This window comes from Tyto alba, unplaced genomic scaffold, assembly GCF_018691265.1.
Source record: "Tyto alba isolate M040663 unplaced genomic scaffold, T.alba_DEE_v4.0 Super-Scaffold_2, whole genome shotgun sequence".
Taxonomy (NCBI): Eukaryota; Metazoa; Chordata; class Aves; order Strigiformes; family Tytonidae; genus Tyto; species Tyto alba.
The window spans coordinates 75,860,082-75,879,801 of NW_024881282.1; the positions used below are offsets into that span (position 1 = coordinate 75,860,082).

Consider the following 19,720-nt stretch of genomic DNA (forward strand, 5'->3'; position numbering starts at 1 on the left):
GATCCATTCTCTTACTACTTTAGTCTTTGTTGTCAAGTGACTCGTAATTGCGCCTAATCAAAAAGATGTTTAGTATGGTTCATTTTCCAAAACACTGTTGCTGCAGACTTTTGTTGTTAAAACTGTCTATTCATATAATTTAAAATTTATTAGAAACAAGAGATAATAGGCCAAATCAGTACTTTTAACTGTTTCAAAGAAAACAAAAATGAATTAGTTATTTTTTATGATTACCTATTTCATTGTTCACCCTAATGCTGTTGTTAACATGTAGGAATAACTGACAAGATTTGCATAATCAGAATGTATTATTTTAGTTTGTTCTACATTTGAACACTGTTCTTGTATGTGTTTATATAAAATTAAAATGTAGTACCAAAGCATATACCATGTTCTGCTCATTTTAGGGGGAACTGTTTTTCCTCTAAACAGGGCAATGATTGCTTTAGCCAGTATGCAAACAAACATTTGTGTTGATCTCATCAACAAGTTTATTTGGAAATTATCCTTAATTAAATCCCAGATGTCTGTATGGTCTTTGAAGTACTTGGACATCATCTCCTAAAATGGATAATCAAGTCCAATTATCAAGGCCTTCCCATCCGTTGTGTAAAAAGTATAATTCGACAGGTAAGATTTATTAATGTTTTAATTAGGTTTTTCCACCATTGTTAACAGTTTGAAGGTTAAAATGATGATATTTCAACTTACTAATGAATATCTAAGATAATTTTATTGGTAATCCCCGGGGGGATTTGCAAGAGCATGTTTCTGGATAGCCTGCATTTCTGAATGCTGGTTTTTGTCTTTTTTTTTGTCTTTGGTTTTGGTTTTTAAATCAAGATTTCCCACTGATAAAGGAGTTTTCTGAGCTGCTTTAGAAAATAAAAAGTTGAAGCAATGAGTCTTTTCATAGGTGTAAGGGTATTTATATTCAGTTGCAGTTCTGGCTGACACGTCATACTTCTCAGTAAGGTCTTCTGGAAAATAAAACATTGGAACAGTGGGAAAGAATAGACTATTATTATAAAACTGAATGAAAACGGTATCTCTCTCTGAAAAATACGTTCTAAAGGAAAAAAATATTCTTTGAAAAATTGTTGTCTATCTGTATCTAAGGTTCTGTAGAGTCAGAGGGTTAACAAGATGAAACAGTTCAGAACATTTCACTGGGACATTTTCTTTCAAAATACGTTCTTTTATTATACAATGAAAATCAAATTGCTGAGAGATGATCTTAAAGAGAAATAATGTCTTAGCAAGGAAAAATCATATATATATGTGATTATGTATATATTATTAATCTATGTGCAGTTAATGCCTACAGATGAAGTATTTTGGCACTTAAGTAACTTGTATTGCCTTTCATCAACATTACCTCCGTTTTATTAATAAGGAATCTGTTAAAGTAGTTATTTTCATAATTATTATTGTATGTCCACTGGTGAATAGCAATCTATCAGCTCTTTTATCGCAATCAGCTAAATAACCTGATTGATGCAGTTGTTAGTACACAGTTGAAATTTTAGGTCCATGAATTTCTATATAACTGGGTGGCTCAGATACTAGAAATAAGGAGCTGTAGTAATGCAGTGCTCCAGCTGAACTGAGTTGCCTGCTAAGAGATAGGAACGTGTGTATTTGTATTATACATGCATATAAATATCCACTGTTTTCAGTAAATGTTGCCATTTTTTTGTTTGGAATGTTTTCATTTTCGTTGCACTGTTGTCCTGGAGTTTGGCCAAGACCTGAGAAATTACAATGTAATTTCCTGATACACTGGATTTAGCAGCAAAGCCAGGTTTAGGAGCTTCCTGCTGCAGTTTACTCTTACCTCAGTTCCACTGCCTGTTTGTAGAAAACAGGCTGTAAGCCAGACTACTGAGTGGATCCAAGCTGAAAACAACCCCTTTTTGGAAGGAAGGTGAGAACTTCAGAACCCAACAGGCCAATAGGCTCCTGTAACTTGGCAGAGGAGGACTTTCAGGTAGGATCTTTAGGGACAATGACCACAACCCAGTGAGAAATGGGATCAGTGGGCGTCTGAAGGACAGGATTATGGGGGGTGCTCTCAGTACTTTCTCTGATCGTCATGACTAAGGGACCTGACTCAAGTGGCATATACAAATGTGTGCAACATGGGGAACAAAGGGCAGGAATGAGAAATCCATGTGTGGTTGCAGAGCTGTGACCTCATTGTGAATGCAGAGGTGTGGTGGGGTAGCTCAGATGCCTGGAGAGCAGCAGTAGCCTGATAAAAGCACTTTAGAAGGGATGGCCAGGGAAGAGGAATTGAGCTTAAATGTTGGAATCATAGAACAGTTTGCTGTGTCAAAGAATCGTAGAATTGTTGCTGTAGAATGGGTCAGGGTCAGAGAGGAGGCCAACAAGGGTAAGATCATGGTATGCATCTGCTACAAGCTGCCAATTTCAGAAGTAGGTAAGACGCACCTTCTTTAGACAATTGGAATAAGCTGGTTCTGATGGGGAGCTGCTTTGGTGGGGCACATGCAGTCAAATTTCTGAGTGTGTTGAGGACAATTTCTCAGCATGGCGTGAGCTGTGTCTCAGCAGGGAGACAAGGTGGAGATGCACCTTGCTGAACTGGTTACAAATAGGGAAGAACAAGTTGAAAATGTGAAGATTGATGGCAGGCTTGGCACGAGGCATCCTGGTAGACAAGGTGAATGTGAGTCAGTGGTGGGCTCCTGTGATGATGAAAGCTAACCATGTAGTAAGCCACGTGAGCAAGAGTGTGGGCAGCAGAATGAGGGCTCTGCTTTAGTACTTCAGGACTCTACGGTTCTGGGCTCCAAGTGTAAGACGTTGGCTTACTGAAGTGAGTCCGGTGAAAGGCCATGAAGAAGATGAGGGAGGTGCAGCATATGATGTATGAGAGGTCTTGGGAGAACTGGTTTGTTCAGTTTTAAGAAGAAAAGGCTAATAAAGGGGGTAACTTCTGATCTCTTCAGCACAGATAGAAAAAATGGAGATGGACTTCTCTTGCTGATACACAGGGATAAGACAAGAAGCAGTGTATATGAGTTACAAAAAGAGAAATTCTGGTTACATATTAGGAAGAAATTCTTTGTAGTGAGGGTGTTCAGCCACTGGAACAGGTTGTCTGCAGTGTGTTATGCAGTCAGCATCTTAGGAGGTAGTCAGAAATGAACTGGATAAAGGCTCTGAGCAGGCTGGTCTGATTTTGAGGTTAGATGCAACTCTGAAGCTGGTATGACTTAGGGAGAGTTTGAATCACACAGTCTTCCAACCTAAATTACTCTTGGAGTATAAGCAAAGGTGAAAATTTCAAGTAATTCAAACACTTGGTATCTCAAAAAACAGGAATGGGTTAGTCCTGAAAGATTAAAGAGGTTTAATTTTTGTGAGGTTGGAATGAACTGTTTGGACTAGTGAAGGTAGCATTAACTGGTAAGATGTCCAGGTTGTTCATCACATTAAAGATAATACAGTTCCTTATTCTTTCTTCTACTCAGACAAAATTTGTGCTATGCATCATCTAAAAATGTATTTATGAAACTTGAATATGAAACAACTCAATTACTGCACTGGTGTTACTCTACAGCAAACCATTTTGTTTCAGAAAGTACTGTTAATTCCATTCTGCAATTGAAAATAATTTTTTATGCTACGATTTGGAAAATATTTTTTCTATTTTTGAGTACTTTTGAGCATTGGGACAAAATTAGGTTTATTTTAAAATGCAGCTGAGAGTTGAGTTTCTTAATAAGGAATTTCATTTTGGTTTCAAGCAAGTTATTTTCCCCTGGGGTAGAGTTACTTCAACTGTCATGTAAGAGAAGACCTTGCAGCTTTGAAAAAAGGGCTGGTTGCTGCAGTTCTTTTTTGGAGTGGAGATGATTGATAGTGTCCATTTATTTAATTCTTGAATCCTTACTTTGGGTTGTAAAATGTATAGCATCAGTCTTTTTTGAGAGGATCATGTTCTGAAGCTGATGCTGAAATGAGCATGGTGCATTTGATGAATGAAAATTTTCACTTTGGCTTTCATCTACAATATAGTAAATAATTTGTTCAATGAGTCAATATGATGTGGCTCTTTGAATGAAAAAGAAAGAAAAAGAAGTGATTATTAGAATCTGCAAATTATGAGTTTCTATGTGAACTGAGCATGTGACCGTTACAAGGGAAAATATACAGCCTTCTAATTTACATTTTTGATTGTAGTAACAGGATCTGTTGTAATTTTTCAGAGTCACAATACCCATTTAATTTGTTTTGCTTCTTCAGTGGACAAATAAATAAAAACTAGAAGTGTTTTCCCTACTCTCCATCATCTCAGAGCACAGTGTGGAGCATGTCCATGTAGTATACATTTCTTTATTGGTTTAGTGGTACAAGGTACTTCCATTTTTTAGGATGAAGCAGTCTGATCCACATTTTAAGACAGCTAAGAACATTTTTTCTAATTATAAAATTCTAGCAGAATGGTCCTTATGGTAAGTCACGGAACTGATTTGGATTCTAAAAAATACTCAGTTTTCTTTCTTTTTTTTTTTCTTCCCCCAAAAAAGATTCTTCAGCCAAATTAAAGACAAGGTTGTCACCCTAACACTGTTACTTAAGAGGGGCAAGGACTATCTTTTTGAAGTGGGAGATAACAAATCTAGTTTCATGTAAATTCCACTTCTACATACTATAGTGGAACAGTTATTTTTTTCTCCTGAATGTTGTTTATGACTCTCAGTGTACTATGGAATCTTCTTTTTCTTGGCCTCAGAATTACAGACATTCAGTGGTAATTTGTAAAATGGTCTGTAGTGCAGTGATAGAGGGGAGAGACTATTATAATCCATCTTTGTGTTGTTGTTAATGCCTCTTTTAAAATTTGAAGTCACTTAACCACTAACTACCTTCCCCGTATAAACCAATCTTTCTTTAACATTGCTTACTTTGGGACATGCTGTGTGTTCTTTCAGTTGCTTTGGCAAGTAGTCAAGCATATTTTGGATCTGCAGGAAAAAAAAATCCAGATTATCGAGGATGCAGCAGTTTTTAGGTGTACCATTGGCACTAACGTGGAGCCCTGCTCCAGTGAACATACAGTTTTTATACAGGCATACAAAACATGCTTTTCAGAGTGACTGCCGTTCTGTTCTAGCTCCAGAACTGGTGAAAGCAGAGCCATGCACTTGAGGTGTTTCTAGGATACATTAGCCTGAGTGTAAATATCATATGCTTGCTGCTGCTCTTCTCTTCAGCTACCTTGTGTACTGAATGGATGTGTACCCGTCCTGGTACTAGCTCAGGACTGGGTGGTAGACTGATGTCTTTGTATTCTGTTACTGGTACTTCGAGCCAACGTGTTTTGCTTTCAAAGTTCACCCTAGCTAGTTATGTCCTAAAGGATCCTGAGAGCAAGGAGCTTGCTGATTTATTTATAAAATACCTAGAACGGGAGGATGTTCTTATAGCTAGAGCTCCTAAGCCTGGAGGTCTGTTTCCTGCTGTAGAACATTCTCTAAAAATTGAAAGAAGTCTTTTAAGTGGGGTCAGCTAGATTTCTGCCTTTTTTTTGTTCTTCTTTCTTGCTGATACTTTTCTACAATATTTGTGTAGATTATCATAGCAGTAGCTTGGTTTACACTGTTACATTATTCTGTACTGAATAATTGAGTTCCACAATTTATCATACTTGGGTCTTACCTCAAATACTTGTAAAATCACACAAACAACTGTATTTCTCTTCCAGTCAGAATTTGAGAAATTCTTTCACTATGTAAAAATCATGCTTGAATTTTCACCTGACAGTGCATTTTTAAGACTTTGGATATGCAAGTTTGATATGAGCTAGCAGAATTTAGCCTGCAAAGAGTGTGAAAGACTGGTGGAAAAATACATGTAACAAATACAGGTAGACAAATCTTTATGTGACTTCTTGGTCACATTAAAACTGAATTACTATTGGCATCTTAAGGAAAACTATAGTTAGCATTTGATCCCAACAACACATTTCCCTTTTTATAATGAATTGTAAAATGGTTATTCACAAACCAGACTTCAGTTATATTATGCAGTACTTGCAGTGTTTTTTCTTCAAGTAACTATCTTTTAAACAATGAACCAGTGATGATCAGCCTTTCCAACTGAGCAGCCAAATTCCTTTTTCAAAAGATGTATCAGGTTTTTTTTACACATGTGCAAATCAGCTAAAGAGCACTTGGGAAGCAGAAGTCTGAGAACAGGTTACTGTCATCAAGACAATTCATCCACCTGGCCTCTTACTCATGAAAGTCTCAATAACTGGGTTTATGAGCTAAATAAATTATCCTGTCAGGCCTGCAGGCAATCAGTTCAACATCTCTGTACTACTAGTAAGTACATTTAACTTGGTCTGAGTAATTAGAATAAATTTTAAAAAAATCCTTTTGTAATTAGGTACTTCAAGGTCTAGATTATCTACACAGCAAGTGCAAGATCATTCATACAGATATAAAGCCAGAAAACATTTTGATGTGCGTGGATGATGCCTATGTTCGTAGAATGGCTGCTGAAGCTACTGAGTGGCAGAAAGCTGGTGCTCCTCCCCCCTCTGGCTCAGCAGGTATGACACTATATTCAAATGCAATGTGGTATAAGTTCTATCAGTATATCAATTCTGACAATATTTCGCTTAATGAAAACTAATATTTTAAGTATTCGTGTGTGAAAAATGCATGTCAGGCAAATGCTTTCTTCTCAGTTTTGCACGTTTAAATTTTCGGGGTCCCCAGATACAGGAAAAGGTTTATTGGTATAAACTTAATCTCCTCCCACCCCACATGCTTTAATGGCCAGGTTTTAGCTGCACTGGTGCCTTGCATCTCTAATATTGACAATAGTTAATAATCTTATCTAAATTACGTGTCTGGTTCCATTACAAATTCATCAGTGTCCTTGTGAAATTATCTGCCTTCTTGTCACTTAGAGCTTCTTCTCAGAATGCAGTGAAAAGTCTTAGAGTCCATAGTTTTTCACCCTTGAAAATGATATTTATTTTATCTAACTGAATTCATGATAAGCACTTCTCCCTAGCACTGTATGTGAAATGTTACATGTTAAACTTGCTAAGAGGTTATGTAGGAACTGTGCATTATGTTTAGCAAGGACAAAACAAGGCAAAGAAGTTCGCAGCAATCGGTAAAGACAAACAAGGAAGAAGTGTGGCTTTTCTACTGATCTTTAGTACCATAATTGCTATTTATTTGCCAGTTGAGCACATCAGCTACAGGCAGTGGAGAAATAATAACATTTAAATACCTTGTAATATTGTAAGAAAATTGATCACAGATTAAAATGTCCGAGTTATACTAAAAATACCTGCTATATCAGGAAAAAATACTGTGGTCAAAATCCGTAAGTATTTCACAGTAAGATGCAAAATCTTATAAATCAAGAATATATTGTGTAATCACATAGCTAAAGACTGTATGTTATTTGTGGGGGAAGTAACTTGGTTTTGTTCATGCAGTCTTTATTGCTTCCTGACATTAAAATAAATATTATTTTAAGGAATATATTGATGGAGTTCTTATCACACTTTGTTCCCTTTTTAGAGCAGTGATGGTACTCAAGTTTAAGAATATTTTTTGAAAACCTGGCCATTTCAGGGCTATACAAGCAGTTTTTTCCCTGAAATTAGAGGTAGGAGCCGGACATATAAAAGAACTCTGCAGTCTCAGCTTTCCCTGTTTTTTATTTTGCATTTGTTAATCACCATATGCCTGTGTGTCTGAAGTAGTTCATGAAAGGTTCTCCTCCCCCATTCAGTTCCTCTTTCTCACTTCCACTTTGCCTCTGTCCTCCCATATTTGGTTATTTCTATTGGGTTTTATTATTTGGGGTGGGGGAAGGGGGTGTGACTTATATTGCTGTTCTGTGCATTTTCTCAGTATTATAATCTCATCAGACGTAGTCACTGATGGTGTCCTTCTGAGAGATGCTTAGGAAGAAGTCCATGCTGGAGATGCTTTTTCTGTGGTGGTGTACTTTTTGCCATAGGCACTTCATCATGCCTTCAGTTCTAGCAATCAGACTACCTTGTTTCAAAACAAAGGACACATGAATATTTGGCTTCTCTGTTGAGTGCAACCCAGTAGTCGTCTTTGTTGGTATTCCCTGAGCTATTTAAAATCTGTCTATACCTGCTCAGTCAGCTGATTACATACATTTAATCTGTGACAACTCTTCAGTCATTTAATGTTTTCTGTCCAGTTTTTACTGATTCAGACTTTCCTTTCTGACTTCCATTCAGTCTCTACCAACAACAGAACGAACAGAAATTGATGCTAGCTCCTTCCAATTCCTGATGCTCTAATGCAGACATCAAATGCTTTCAGGCAGTAGGTACTTGTAAAGAGTAGAACATCTGGCCAAAAAAAAAAGGCAAAACAAAACCAAAACAAAATGCCTTGTATTTAGTTAAGAATATTTTTACATTATTTCTACTACTTTCTGCTCTTACAGAGTTGGTTTTGTAAACGTGTCTTAAAATTTTATTTTTTTCTTTTTAGTGAGTACAGCTCCACAACAAAAGCCTGTAAGTATTATTATATAATTCAAACTAACCATCTTACTTTCTGTGTTTCTGTAGGTATTAGTAACTATTAGAGTTGGTAATTTCTAGCCTTTTTAAAAGCTTCCTTTGAGTAAAACTTTTGTCTTTCAAAGAACACTTTTCTTTTAATGCCTTTGGCCTTACCAGTTTTAAGCATAGTATTTCTCTGATGGAAACTCTCATAGACATACAGTTCTATAGCTATGTCAAAGTTAAGCATCGGCATTTTCGTCTCTTGAGGAATAATTAATTCTGTTCAAATCCTGACAAAAATGGGTGCATGCATTAAATATCAGGCATTGCAGATAGCTTAAGGACTTCATGGCCTTAAAGTAGAGGGGTTTTTATGAGGTTTGTAATGTCTTTTTACCATATGCATATAGCAAATAACACTGGTAATACAGCTGTTTAGAAATACCTGAGGCCAAACCTGCTTTCTACACCTGTGTGCATAGAATGTGTATAATTGCAGTGGGCGTACAACATAGATGAAAATTAATAGGATTGTCAAATTAACTGTTGTGTTTTGACTGTTCCATAGCTTCTTCTGAAGGTAACAGCATTTACAGATAAACCTTTGAGAAAAAATATTTCTCTTTCTTCCTTCTACTTTTTTTTGGAACTGTATGATGATTTCTTGTTGTGATATCTAAAGAATGAATGAAAGCTGGATAGATCTCATTTACCAAATAGTAAAAATAGAAGTCAGAATTCAATTAAACTACAAGAAAGTGTTTCAGTCCTTGCTCAGATGTGTTAATTTTTCTTTTCCTTGTTATTGTACCTGAGTTTTTCAATGCTTATGTTATATAAAATGTGAAACTTTTTGTAATGGCCATCTGTTGTTTGTGATTCATATGTTTTGGGCCAGAAGTGAATAATAAAAATGTTTTCCTTTCACAGGGAAATAGCTGAACAACACAGGATTTATTTAAAATTCTGTACTGTTTTCAATCTCTTTGGCTTTCTCGTATCATTTTTCACAGCATACTTTTGCCGGTCTTTATCTGCATTGTACAGAGAGAGAAAGCATGTATAAAATTTATAGGTAAATAACTAGGTATGATAGCAGACTATCTTCCACATAACAATATTATCTGTTAATCTAGATTGAAGCTTGAAGTTACTGTGCCTAGTCAAGATTATAGGGTCATAGGGATTTTACCATGTCATCTTACATGTATTTTGCTCTTGTGTCTAATAAACAATCATGTACAAACATGTATAACTATGTAAAATTTTGATAGCTTTGTTGGCCTCATATAACCCTACATCATACTTGATTTGAAGTAAAAAGGAAAAAAGCAATATATTTACAATATTAATTGCCATTCAGTGTTTTCAAATAAAAAGTAATCATACTGCAAGTGAATTTGGTGTGATATGCCATGCGAATAATTGTTCAAGGTTTTTTTTTTTCTTTCTTTTGTATTAATATTTCAGGTTGGAAAAATATCAAAAAACAAAAAGAAAAAACTGAAGAAAAAACAGAAGAGACAAGCTGAACTGTTAGAAAAACGCCTGCAGGAGATAGAAGAACTAGAGCGAGAAGCCGAAAGGAAAAAAATAGAAGAAAATGTAACCTCAACTGTACCATCAAATGAACAAGAAGATGAGTACCACCCAGAGGTGAAACTAAAAACAGCTGATATAGAAGAGGTAGTAGATGAAGAGCCTGGAAATGATGATGGTTAGTATTACCTGCTTTTATTCACCATGAATTTACTGTTTCAGAGGGGAAAGTTACTGCAGCATGGCATCTTGTACAGTGAACAAAATCTCCAACCTGTCCTGGATCATTAAATTTCATTTTCTTCTGTAAGTAAAATCATAACTACAAAGTCTAAAAAGGAAAAGTCAAAAACCTACTGTAGAGGTGAAGATAATCATCGATAGCAATCTAGCTATCAAATCCCACAAAAGAGCACATAGAAAATTCAACAGGTCAGTTGTCATACCACATTAAGTGGCATAACTGAGTATCTTGGTGAGACAGAAGAAAAAGAAGATGAAGTTGTATTCCATAACATTAATGAAGTTAAAGTCATTGTTGCTTTCTCCTTTTCTTGTTACAAAGTTTGTTGTAATGATCTATCAGGTAGTAGTAACTGCAGCTTCTTCACTAAAATTTTTAAGATGTCTTGTTAAAATTCTTGTTTAGTCCCAGTGATTCGGAGTGTAATTGTTTTGATCCAGCTTGATTATGGATTTCCCGGTTTTCTTGTCAACTCTCTCCAATTCTGATAAAAATGTAACTACTGAGACTTGTCATGTGGTTTGGTTTAGTTTTGTTCTGCTCTTACTGCAGATTTTCCTACTTCTATGATGACTCCTTGTTTGACACAAATTAAGTTACAGATTTGTAAAGCTTGCTTTCAAGACCTCATATATCTTCCCTTCATAACATTCTTTTCTTATGAATTGTTCCCTCCTGAACCGCTTCCCATTGTTTATTTTTTCTAACAGCCCTATTAGTTCTTTCTTTCAACTTTAATTGAGATGTTAAGGTCTTTGCATATTTCAGTGACATTCAGTGTTTCCTTGTGTGATATGTCAGAAGTCAAGTAGTTACTGAAGAGTTAAAAATGATGAATGCCTAATTTCAAAATGGTACATTGATGTATGATCTAATGTGTTGCTCGCTGAAATTTTTTAGGTGAAGCAGAAGATCAGGATGAAAAAGATGACACAGAGAAAGAAAACACTGAAAAAGATGAAGATGTTGAGCAGGAACTTGTCAACACTGACCCTACAGACCCTAAGTGGATAGAATCCCCCAAAACAAATGGCCATATTGTGAACGGCCCATTCCTATTGGAACAACAGATTGAAGATGAAGACGAGGAAGAGGAAGAATGTCCAAATCCAGAGGAGTATAATCTTGATGATCCAAATGCAAAAAGTGATTACTCTTACAGCAGCTCCTATGAACAGTTTAATGGTGAATTGCCAAATGGACGTCATAAAATTCCTGAGTCACAGTTCTCTGAATTTTCAGCTTCGGTGTTCTCCGGGGCTCTAGAGTCTGTAGCCTGTGGTTCGGCTGTTTCTGAAGGATCAACTGTAACTGAAAGAGAGGAGAGCAGCCCATCTCATGACAGGAGCAGAACAGTTTCAGCTTCAAGCACTGGGGATTTGCCAAAAAGTAAGTATTCCTCTTAGTGGCATATACCATGCTTGAAGTCTCTTAGAGCTGTAGGCGATGTCTTACGTAGAATGAGTAGTGGGGTTAAACCTTATGTATATGTTTTATCTGTGTTCAGTGACATGTATATGCAGATTTTACTTTTTATTTGTTTTGGAGATTTTGGTGAAAATTCAGTACTAAGCCTTATGGGTAGGTTATTACATGCTTTCAGTAACACAAAAGGACCTTTCAGTAACAGACAAGAACTCTTACCACATAATTTCCCTGACTTTGAACACTAGGTCTAGTGCTTCTCAGTGATGTTGATTTTTCTCTACCTACAAGTGAAGTGTTTTAAATGTTTTTCATTTCTAGATTGGTGCCAAAGGTACTAATATCCTAGCCTGCTTTGTGCTTGAGTCTGAAGAGCGTCCACTGAAAAGGTGGTGCCTGGGTGCCAGCCTCTGTAGTCAGAGAAATCTATCCAGTCTGCCCGCAAATGCTCTCATTCTTAGGCACTCCCCAGGCTTGGGAAGGGAGGTGGGATATGGGGTCAGAGTAACTGTAGTTAGGGTTGGGTTACAGTTGCAGCCCACTACTGGGAACCCTTTTTTCATTGTTGGCTGATTTAATCTTGGTTTCATCTATATTGAACACGTTACACATTGTGTGAATGCAGAATCTCAATTATGATTATTTTAAATTCAGTATTTCATCTTGAAAGACTGAGCAGACGTCTAGAAATGAAGAGGAGGCTTTTAAGTTAGTTTGGTCCCAAAGTATTCTGGTGAATTTTGACCTTCTAGGACAGGCTTCAAGGAAAAGCAAATGTACTGGTTTTGAATGGCTTTTAGAAATAGAAGGGGAGGAAAAAAAACACTTTTCATTTGAGTTGATGGATGACTTTTGTCTAGTAACATGGGTTTGTATTACATTAAAAAAGAGGGGCAAGTAGGTGGAATAGAAAGCCACTGGTTATGTTGAGGAAAAAACTTGTAATAGCCTCACTGAAGGCAACAGCTTAGCTAAGCTTACTTTAAATGGGAAGATTTTTCTTGCATTCAAACCTGAGAGTTTGATAGATGCAGCTTGGAACACAATACAAAACCCTTCTTGTTAAATTCAGACTAGCTATCATCTTGAATTTTAAGAGGGAAGCAGAACTGTGATTTTTTTTTTTTTTTAATCTCTGCTGTAGAACTTTTTTTTAAGGGTATTGTAAGTTACTGTGGATGAAATATTCACACTGACAGGTCAATCTACACAGGAAAGAGAAAAGGAAGTTTGCAGTTGCAAGTAAGGATTATTCCCACAGTTTAAGGGCAGAGGTGATCATGAGATCATGTAACCTGACTTCATCTTATAACAAGCCATCTATTGAGCCTAGTAACCCTTATGTTTTGCTTAAAACTTATTTCCCAAAAAGATACTTGCTCTTGATTTGGGCAAATGAAATGATAAAAAAATCTAGTGTGGTTGAAATGTGTTTCACTGGACAGTACTCAGAATTGTTTCAGGAGAACTGTAGCAAATTTAGATTTGTCTGGCTGCAGCTTCTAGCTAGTAATTCTTGTTACATCTTTTCTCAGTCATATTAAAAAATTCTGTAATACACTGTATTTTCATTCATTACAGGCTCTTTTCTGTTACAAACAGTTCCTCTCTTAACCTTTTATTAAAACTCAACAAAATGAAGTCTTTGTCTCTGTAAGGCATGTTGCCAACCCTCAAGTCATTATGGCTTTTCTGTGTTCAGCTTGGTTTTGGACATTTAAATTCAGGTGACCAGAACTGCTCAGATCCAACACTTTTGCCTGCAAATGTTGTTTCCTGATGACATGGAAGGTGAAATCTTGGTGTCGTTGCAAAGAGCTGGGTTTTTGCTATTGAATTAAATAGCTCCAGGGTATTACACATAGGTGTTACTTATAGTGCCGGTGGCTAAATGATAAATATATGGGTTTCAACTTTAATAAAGAAACTACTGAGAGACTAAATCTGTAGGTGGATAGAAGAAAATGTGATAGCTTAGAGAGAAGATCACCAAGCCTGCATCAACATTATCCCAGATGAAGTTACTAAATTCAAATAGAGATGTATTGAAAAATACTGTCAATTGTGTTTCTTGGTTTAAGACTTTAGAAGAGCAATTCAGAGAGTTTATTACAGAGTCTGGCAGGTGAGGTGGTAATCTGCAGGTAAGCAAGAAATGTGAAATAAAATACAACTAAGTGGAGTTGTGTTTCTGGAAAATTTGAAGATCAAAGCAAGTAAGTCTTCTAGTCGATCTCGTTACACTCTCTAGTACCTGATACAATGTACAGGAGGTTCCTAGGTGCCTGGTAGCCTCTTCCTTTGTGCTGCTGGCTGTAAGTAGAGGCAGAAGCCTCTACCACTGTCTTCCTGGAGTGATGTGTAAAACCCTCATGCCTACAGAGAGTAAAGTCAGTTTTTGTCATCATGGTAGCAGCTTACCTCTGTAGCTGGAGAAACAAACCTACTTTATTCTGATGTTAGCTCTTCAGGAACAATTTACAGACCTTTCGTACAAAGAAAGAAGGGTAGTAAATTCAGCCATAGCTTACCTTCTGCAGAAAGAGGAAAAGCTGAATGTTATTAATATTAATGGCATCAATAGTAGCGTTTGGTTAAACAGTAGTAAAACAGATTAAGGTATTTATTAAGAAGAAAAATACAAGAGTTGCAGGCTATTCAGTATTTTTAAATGGTGCTACTTTTTCACTATAACTTTAGTGCCCTGTTTTTTGTATAGAAGGAGGCTTTATTTGTTCTTCTCTGTCTAGGCATTGCCATACATTATTAAGTAACATGGTCTCATTTTTTCGGGATACTTGCCTCATTTGGTGCACAGACCAATTTGTGTTCAGTGGGTGAGTTTTTATCTTTTTCAAGTTTTGACTGTGTGACCAAATGCCCTTCAGATAGATCTAATCATTTCCTCACCACTCCTCCTCATTCAAGTGTTTAAATGTTTACTAAGTATACTATCATGCTAAGACTGTGAGAAGAGGAGGTGATATTTCTCAGTTTTACAGAACAAGGACACACAAAAGTGAAAATCAGAAATGCTCACTAATTTTGTGCTCAGGTTGAGCTCCTTTGGATGTTTTTTTGAGAGTACTTACTAAAAAGTACGCTCCTTTTGACTTCACTGTCAGTTGTGAATGATCCATGTTTGTCAAATTCAGAATGTCAAATTCAGAATTTAATTTTGTCTCAGAAAATACGGAACTTCATGAATTTCTGAGAAAAACACAAAAGCGTAGGCTTTTGCCTATTACTTTGTCAGGTCCCCCTGTTAGGAGAAAGTTGAAGCAAGCTGTTTTCTAATGTCACAGTCAGATGTCTTATAAGGCTTTCTTCTCTCCCCTTCATTCCACTTTGTTTACTGCACTCCTTCACCGACAGCAAGACACATGGGAAGGATTTATCTAGCACTGTGTTTTTTTGGTGTGTTTTTTTTTTTTTTTTTTTCCAGGGCTACTGAATTGAGAAAGGTCCTGTTATTTCTTGAATAATGCATGTGATTGTGTTTAAGAAAAAATTAGACTGTACTATGCAGCATGCTTGTAAGGGGAAGACAATACTAAGCTTACTAGTTGCGGTCTTTTAAGTTCTGGACTGCAACCTTATTCTCTCAGTATATTTTACTTCTATGCCCTATATTGGTGCTTTTTAAAAACTTGAGTCTTGGACTCTGTTCCAGCTTTTTTAGAGGACTGTTTTGTTGACGTGACTGCCCCTTCTGTCTTCTCCTGTTTAGTCTTGTCTTTTCTTCTCTCCCCTGGTGGATCCTGCCACTTTGGTATGGGGTTGTCCAGTATTTCAGTGCCCTGATGGCCCATTAGGGCTTGCTGTCCCAGCAGCTGAAGATCCTCATCTGATTTTAGTCACTCTTAACTCACCATCAGACATCCTGTATTTTTGCTTTTTGCCCCACGTTTGGTGTATTTTCCTCTTGCAGTTCTTACACCAGTTCAACAGAACACTGTATCCCCATTGAAGTCCCAGGTGCCTTTTGGATCTAGTGCCTCTTTCTTCTCAGACCACCAGTTTCCAATTTAGTCTTTGTAGTTTTGGGACAAGGAAACTGCGATCAGCCCTCTGCTGCTATGTGATTTGTGATACCTGGTTCGGTCTTCTATGTTCAAGTCAATCTGCTTTTTTTCCAGTGCAGTTTAGGAGCTAGCAGGTAGTATGTCAACAAAGAAAAGCAGCAGTCTTCCGCTGTTGTATATTAGGATCTTCAGTGTCCCAAGAGCCTCTACAGATTGCAGGATTAATTAGATTAAAGTTCTGCCTTTTTAGTCTGGATCATACTCAGCACAAATAGGACCTTCAGAGCAGTTCGATTCAATGATAAATTATCTGTGAAATGGGTGACAGTCCTCACAGCTTTCAAATTAGCCATGTTTTAGTGACTTTATCCTCTTGGGACAGATTTTTTTCTAAAAAAATAAAAAAATACAGCCAAATTTTATTTGCCTTAGCCAGGAATGGAAGTGCAGAATTTATTTTCTCAACCAAACTGTTCCAAGAACGTGTCTTTCATGTGCAGTTCTTGGAGTTTGAGTTTTAACATTTTCTGTATGAATCTGTTCTTGAATACGTATGCGCTGTTTCTGCTTAGAAGCTCCTCTGGATATTCTAATTATAGTCACTTGGCAGTTAAAGAATGCAAAAAAATTGCACTTGAAATGTGTAAGGATCTTTAGAAATCAAGGTAAAAAGTCCTATTTATGTTGCTTTAACTTCTCATAACATGCAGCAAATGATTTTGATGTCTTCAATGTATTACAAAACTGGATGAAGCATCAAGGCAAAACTGCTTAGAGATAATGAATAGTATCTTCAAAATACTCACCATTCTTCATTTTGCTTGTGTTAGCAAAAACTCGTGCTGCTGACTTATTGGTGAATCCACTGGACCCAAGAAATGCAGATAAAATTAGAGTTAAAATTGCTGACCTGGGGAATGCCTGCTGGGTGGTAAGTATAACTACATCATTTTAGCTATTTAGCCTTCATTGTTTAGAACAGGCCTTTTTATTGTTCATTTTTTCCATTAACGTTGTTCTTTCTATTTTAGCATAAACACTTCACAGAAGACATCCAGACAAGACAATATAGATCCATAGAGGTTTTAATAGGAGCAGGTTACAGTACACCTGCTGATATCTGGAGTACAGCATGTATGGTAAGAACAATACAATGCGTATTTTGCAAGAATAAATCCCTTAACAAAAGTCGTTTATTTAGTGTGGAAACGTGATGAGAGTAGTTCTGATTTTATATACAGTCTTGTAGCTAAAGCCACATAAAAAAGTCTGAAGTCTGTCTAGGATTGTCTTTGAAGTAGTGGGTACTTAATAGCAGTATTAGATCTAGAGAATATAATATTCATACAATACTTGGGATCATCCAGCCCCTTACACTTTCATTTAATTTGACACCAATATATTACCATAAATTATGTTGTATCAGATAGCTACTGATGATTTTCCTTATTTCAATTTCTCAAGCATTCTTAATCAAAAGTATTTTGGAGAGCATTTCTAATTTTCATTTAAACATGCGAGTTTGAAGGGAAATATATGTATATTTTAAATTATAAAGTCTAACTGAAATAGTACAACTGCATGTTTCCTTCCTGTCTTAGAATCTATGCAACTGTTTGCTGTTTCCTTTCTTTTTTCTTGCATAAAGTAGCAAAACAGTGAAATACTTCAGATTCTTGCCAAGTGCAGTGAAAACATTCATCAGATTAGGCTTGCAAATCACAGCTTTAGGTTCTAAGCTTTGAAGAGAAGGGATTTATTAGTCAAATACGCAGTGACGTTCTGTAGAATTAGTTTTAACACAGTAAAACTGAAATAATGGATTTTAAAAAATTTTTAAAGAATAGAAAAAATAAAAACTTAATCATTAAACTTTCTGAAACGCTCTGCTTGTAATATGTCTTTGAGGACAAATAAGCTACATGCATCTTCTCAAAGATAGTTTTGGAAATACATTTAGATATATCTTTGTCTATTTTAAAAGTGATGAAAACTTATTCAAATCTTTATATTATACAAATACATGTCTGAAAAGAGTAAGTGTGTGAGGAGGAGGAGAAGACTCAAATACTAGACACAGTTTGCAGGCGTGGGTGATGAGAAGAATTGCAGCGCTCAGAGGGAGAGGAGGAGGATTGAAAGGAACATAAAATCCTACAGATATTATAAGCTCAGCAAGCCATGTGTTAGAAGTAACTAATCCATAAGTAAAATTGCAAGTATGTTTTCTCTGGTGTTTAATACTAGCTTTTGCTTTAGTACACAGAAAAGAACACCCATTTCCAAATTTACTCTTCCATTTGGGGGAAAAATGTGGAATTTTTCTATTACATTGAAAACAATGCATAGAAAACATGTTTTGCTTCTTAGTTGCTTGCATGATTCTTCTCTTAACTAACTACAAAATTACGGTAGAGAATTTTTGTTCCTTTTACCTGATATTTTGTAAACCTCAGTTGAACTTGATACCTTTTTATGGTATTGAATACCCTGTATTCTTCTTCCATTACAGTTGTACCTACCCCCATCTAATTTTATATACAGTCTTGTAGCTAAAGCCACGTAAAAAAAGCTGAAGTCTGTCAAAGATTGTCTTTGAAGTGGGGTACTTAATAGCGGTATCACACCCAGGGAGTATAATAATCTTACAATACTTGGGGTCATCCAGCCCCTTACACTTTCATTCGTTTCCATGTTATATAAGTACTACTGCTTTCTTCATGTGAGTCCTTTCTCAAATGCACACACACACAAAAAGCCCAAAAGCATCTCTACCACTAGGGGTATCCTGATTCAGATTCACAATTACTTAGGAAATTTCAGTATTTTAAGAAAATTATACTTATGCTTCTTTTGTTATGTAAGCCTTAAAGACAGTAAAGCATTTGAAGCTGAAACACTGGAATTCTGTCTTCTGCCACAGACTTTGGGTTTTTGCCCTTAAAAAACGCTGTAGAGATTTTATAATCTTACAGCACTGACATACAATTGTTGAATTCAGTTGTCATTGTATAGTCATGTGAAAAATAAGAGATCAGTCTCTGGAGCTCACCCTGAAAATTCATCATTTCGAAACCCCTCAGGATCTGCTTTCATTCCTCTGTGGTTGAGAAAATGGGTCAGAGCCCTGTGAGTGCCAGTCCTGTGTCAGATGGAAAACGGCTCTGAGGTAGGGATGGACTTGAAGACCTTAACAGCTCTCTTCCCCATTAGTTTATTTGGGCTGTATTTGGAAATTGTGGTTTGATTCTCCTCTGCCCCCAAAAAGACCAAGAACTGCAAAGTACAGAAGTGTTTTAATGCCATTGTGGTCCAACTTGCTTTTTCAAGTTTGGGTTCCATGTTGTATCTAGATGTGGTTCAGAAAATGTCCTTCTAGGTTACTTTGCTCCTGTTTCAGATTTAATTCACTTTATTCTGTAATGTTTACTGTTATGTGTGTTTTCAAAAGGATTATCTGCTGGAGCAGGAGATGGAGGTGGTGTTTATTTTCAGCCAAAATACAGTTCAGATATCCTGTTATCCATGTTGTCCAAGGCTCTTAAAGGAGAGCAAGCAGACTTCTTTGTCACGTTGATTTGCTTGTACAACAAGTCCAAAGTCAGTAAGGACATTTTTGGAGTACTGTGCGGAATGAGTGGTCCAGCATTATTGCTATGACTTTTTTCTTGGCGAGTTTCCATCCTTCCATACTTTGCCTGATGTGACATTATCAAACATACATGAAGTGGGGTCCTACCAGCTGACTCTGTATCGATTGTGTATGGTATTTCTTATTTCTTCCTTTTTTTAAAATTAAAAAAAAAAAAAGTCAGTTAAGGGGTAGCTATATGTTGTTACTAAGTGACCTAAGTTTTAGGCTGTGTTCAGGTTAGGTAAGTAATTGCTCTGATCATATTCTACTCTCAGAAATACAGCATTTGTGAATGAGTA

At 36.4% G+C, this 19,720-nt stretch overlaps 1 protein-coding gene across 6 annotated transcripts in view; it reads left to right on the forward strand.

The window, feature by feature from the left end:
- The window catches only part of SRPK2 (SRSF protein kinase 2), a 148,513-nt gene that overhangs the window by 111,890 nt on the left and 16,903 nt on the right, over positions 1-19,720 (forward strand). For all 6 annotated transcript variants that reach the window (XM_042793144.1, XM_042793145.1, XM_042793146.1 and 3 more), the window contains exons 7-13: positions 524-630; positions 6,424-6,589; positions 8,538-8,563; positions 10,025-10,271; positions 11,238-11,726; positions 16,618-16,718; positions 16,819-16,926. In XM_042793144.1, the coding sequence (XP_042649078.1) occupies positions 524-630; positions 6,424-6,589; positions 8,538-8,563; positions 10,025-10,271; positions 11,238-11,726; positions 16,618-16,718; positions 16,819-16,926 (1,244 nt within the window). The remainder of the gene's footprint in view (positions 1-523; positions 631-6,423; positions 6,590-8,537; positions 8,564-10,024; positions 10,272-11,237; positions 11,727-16,617; positions 16,719-16,818; positions 16,927-19,720) is intronic.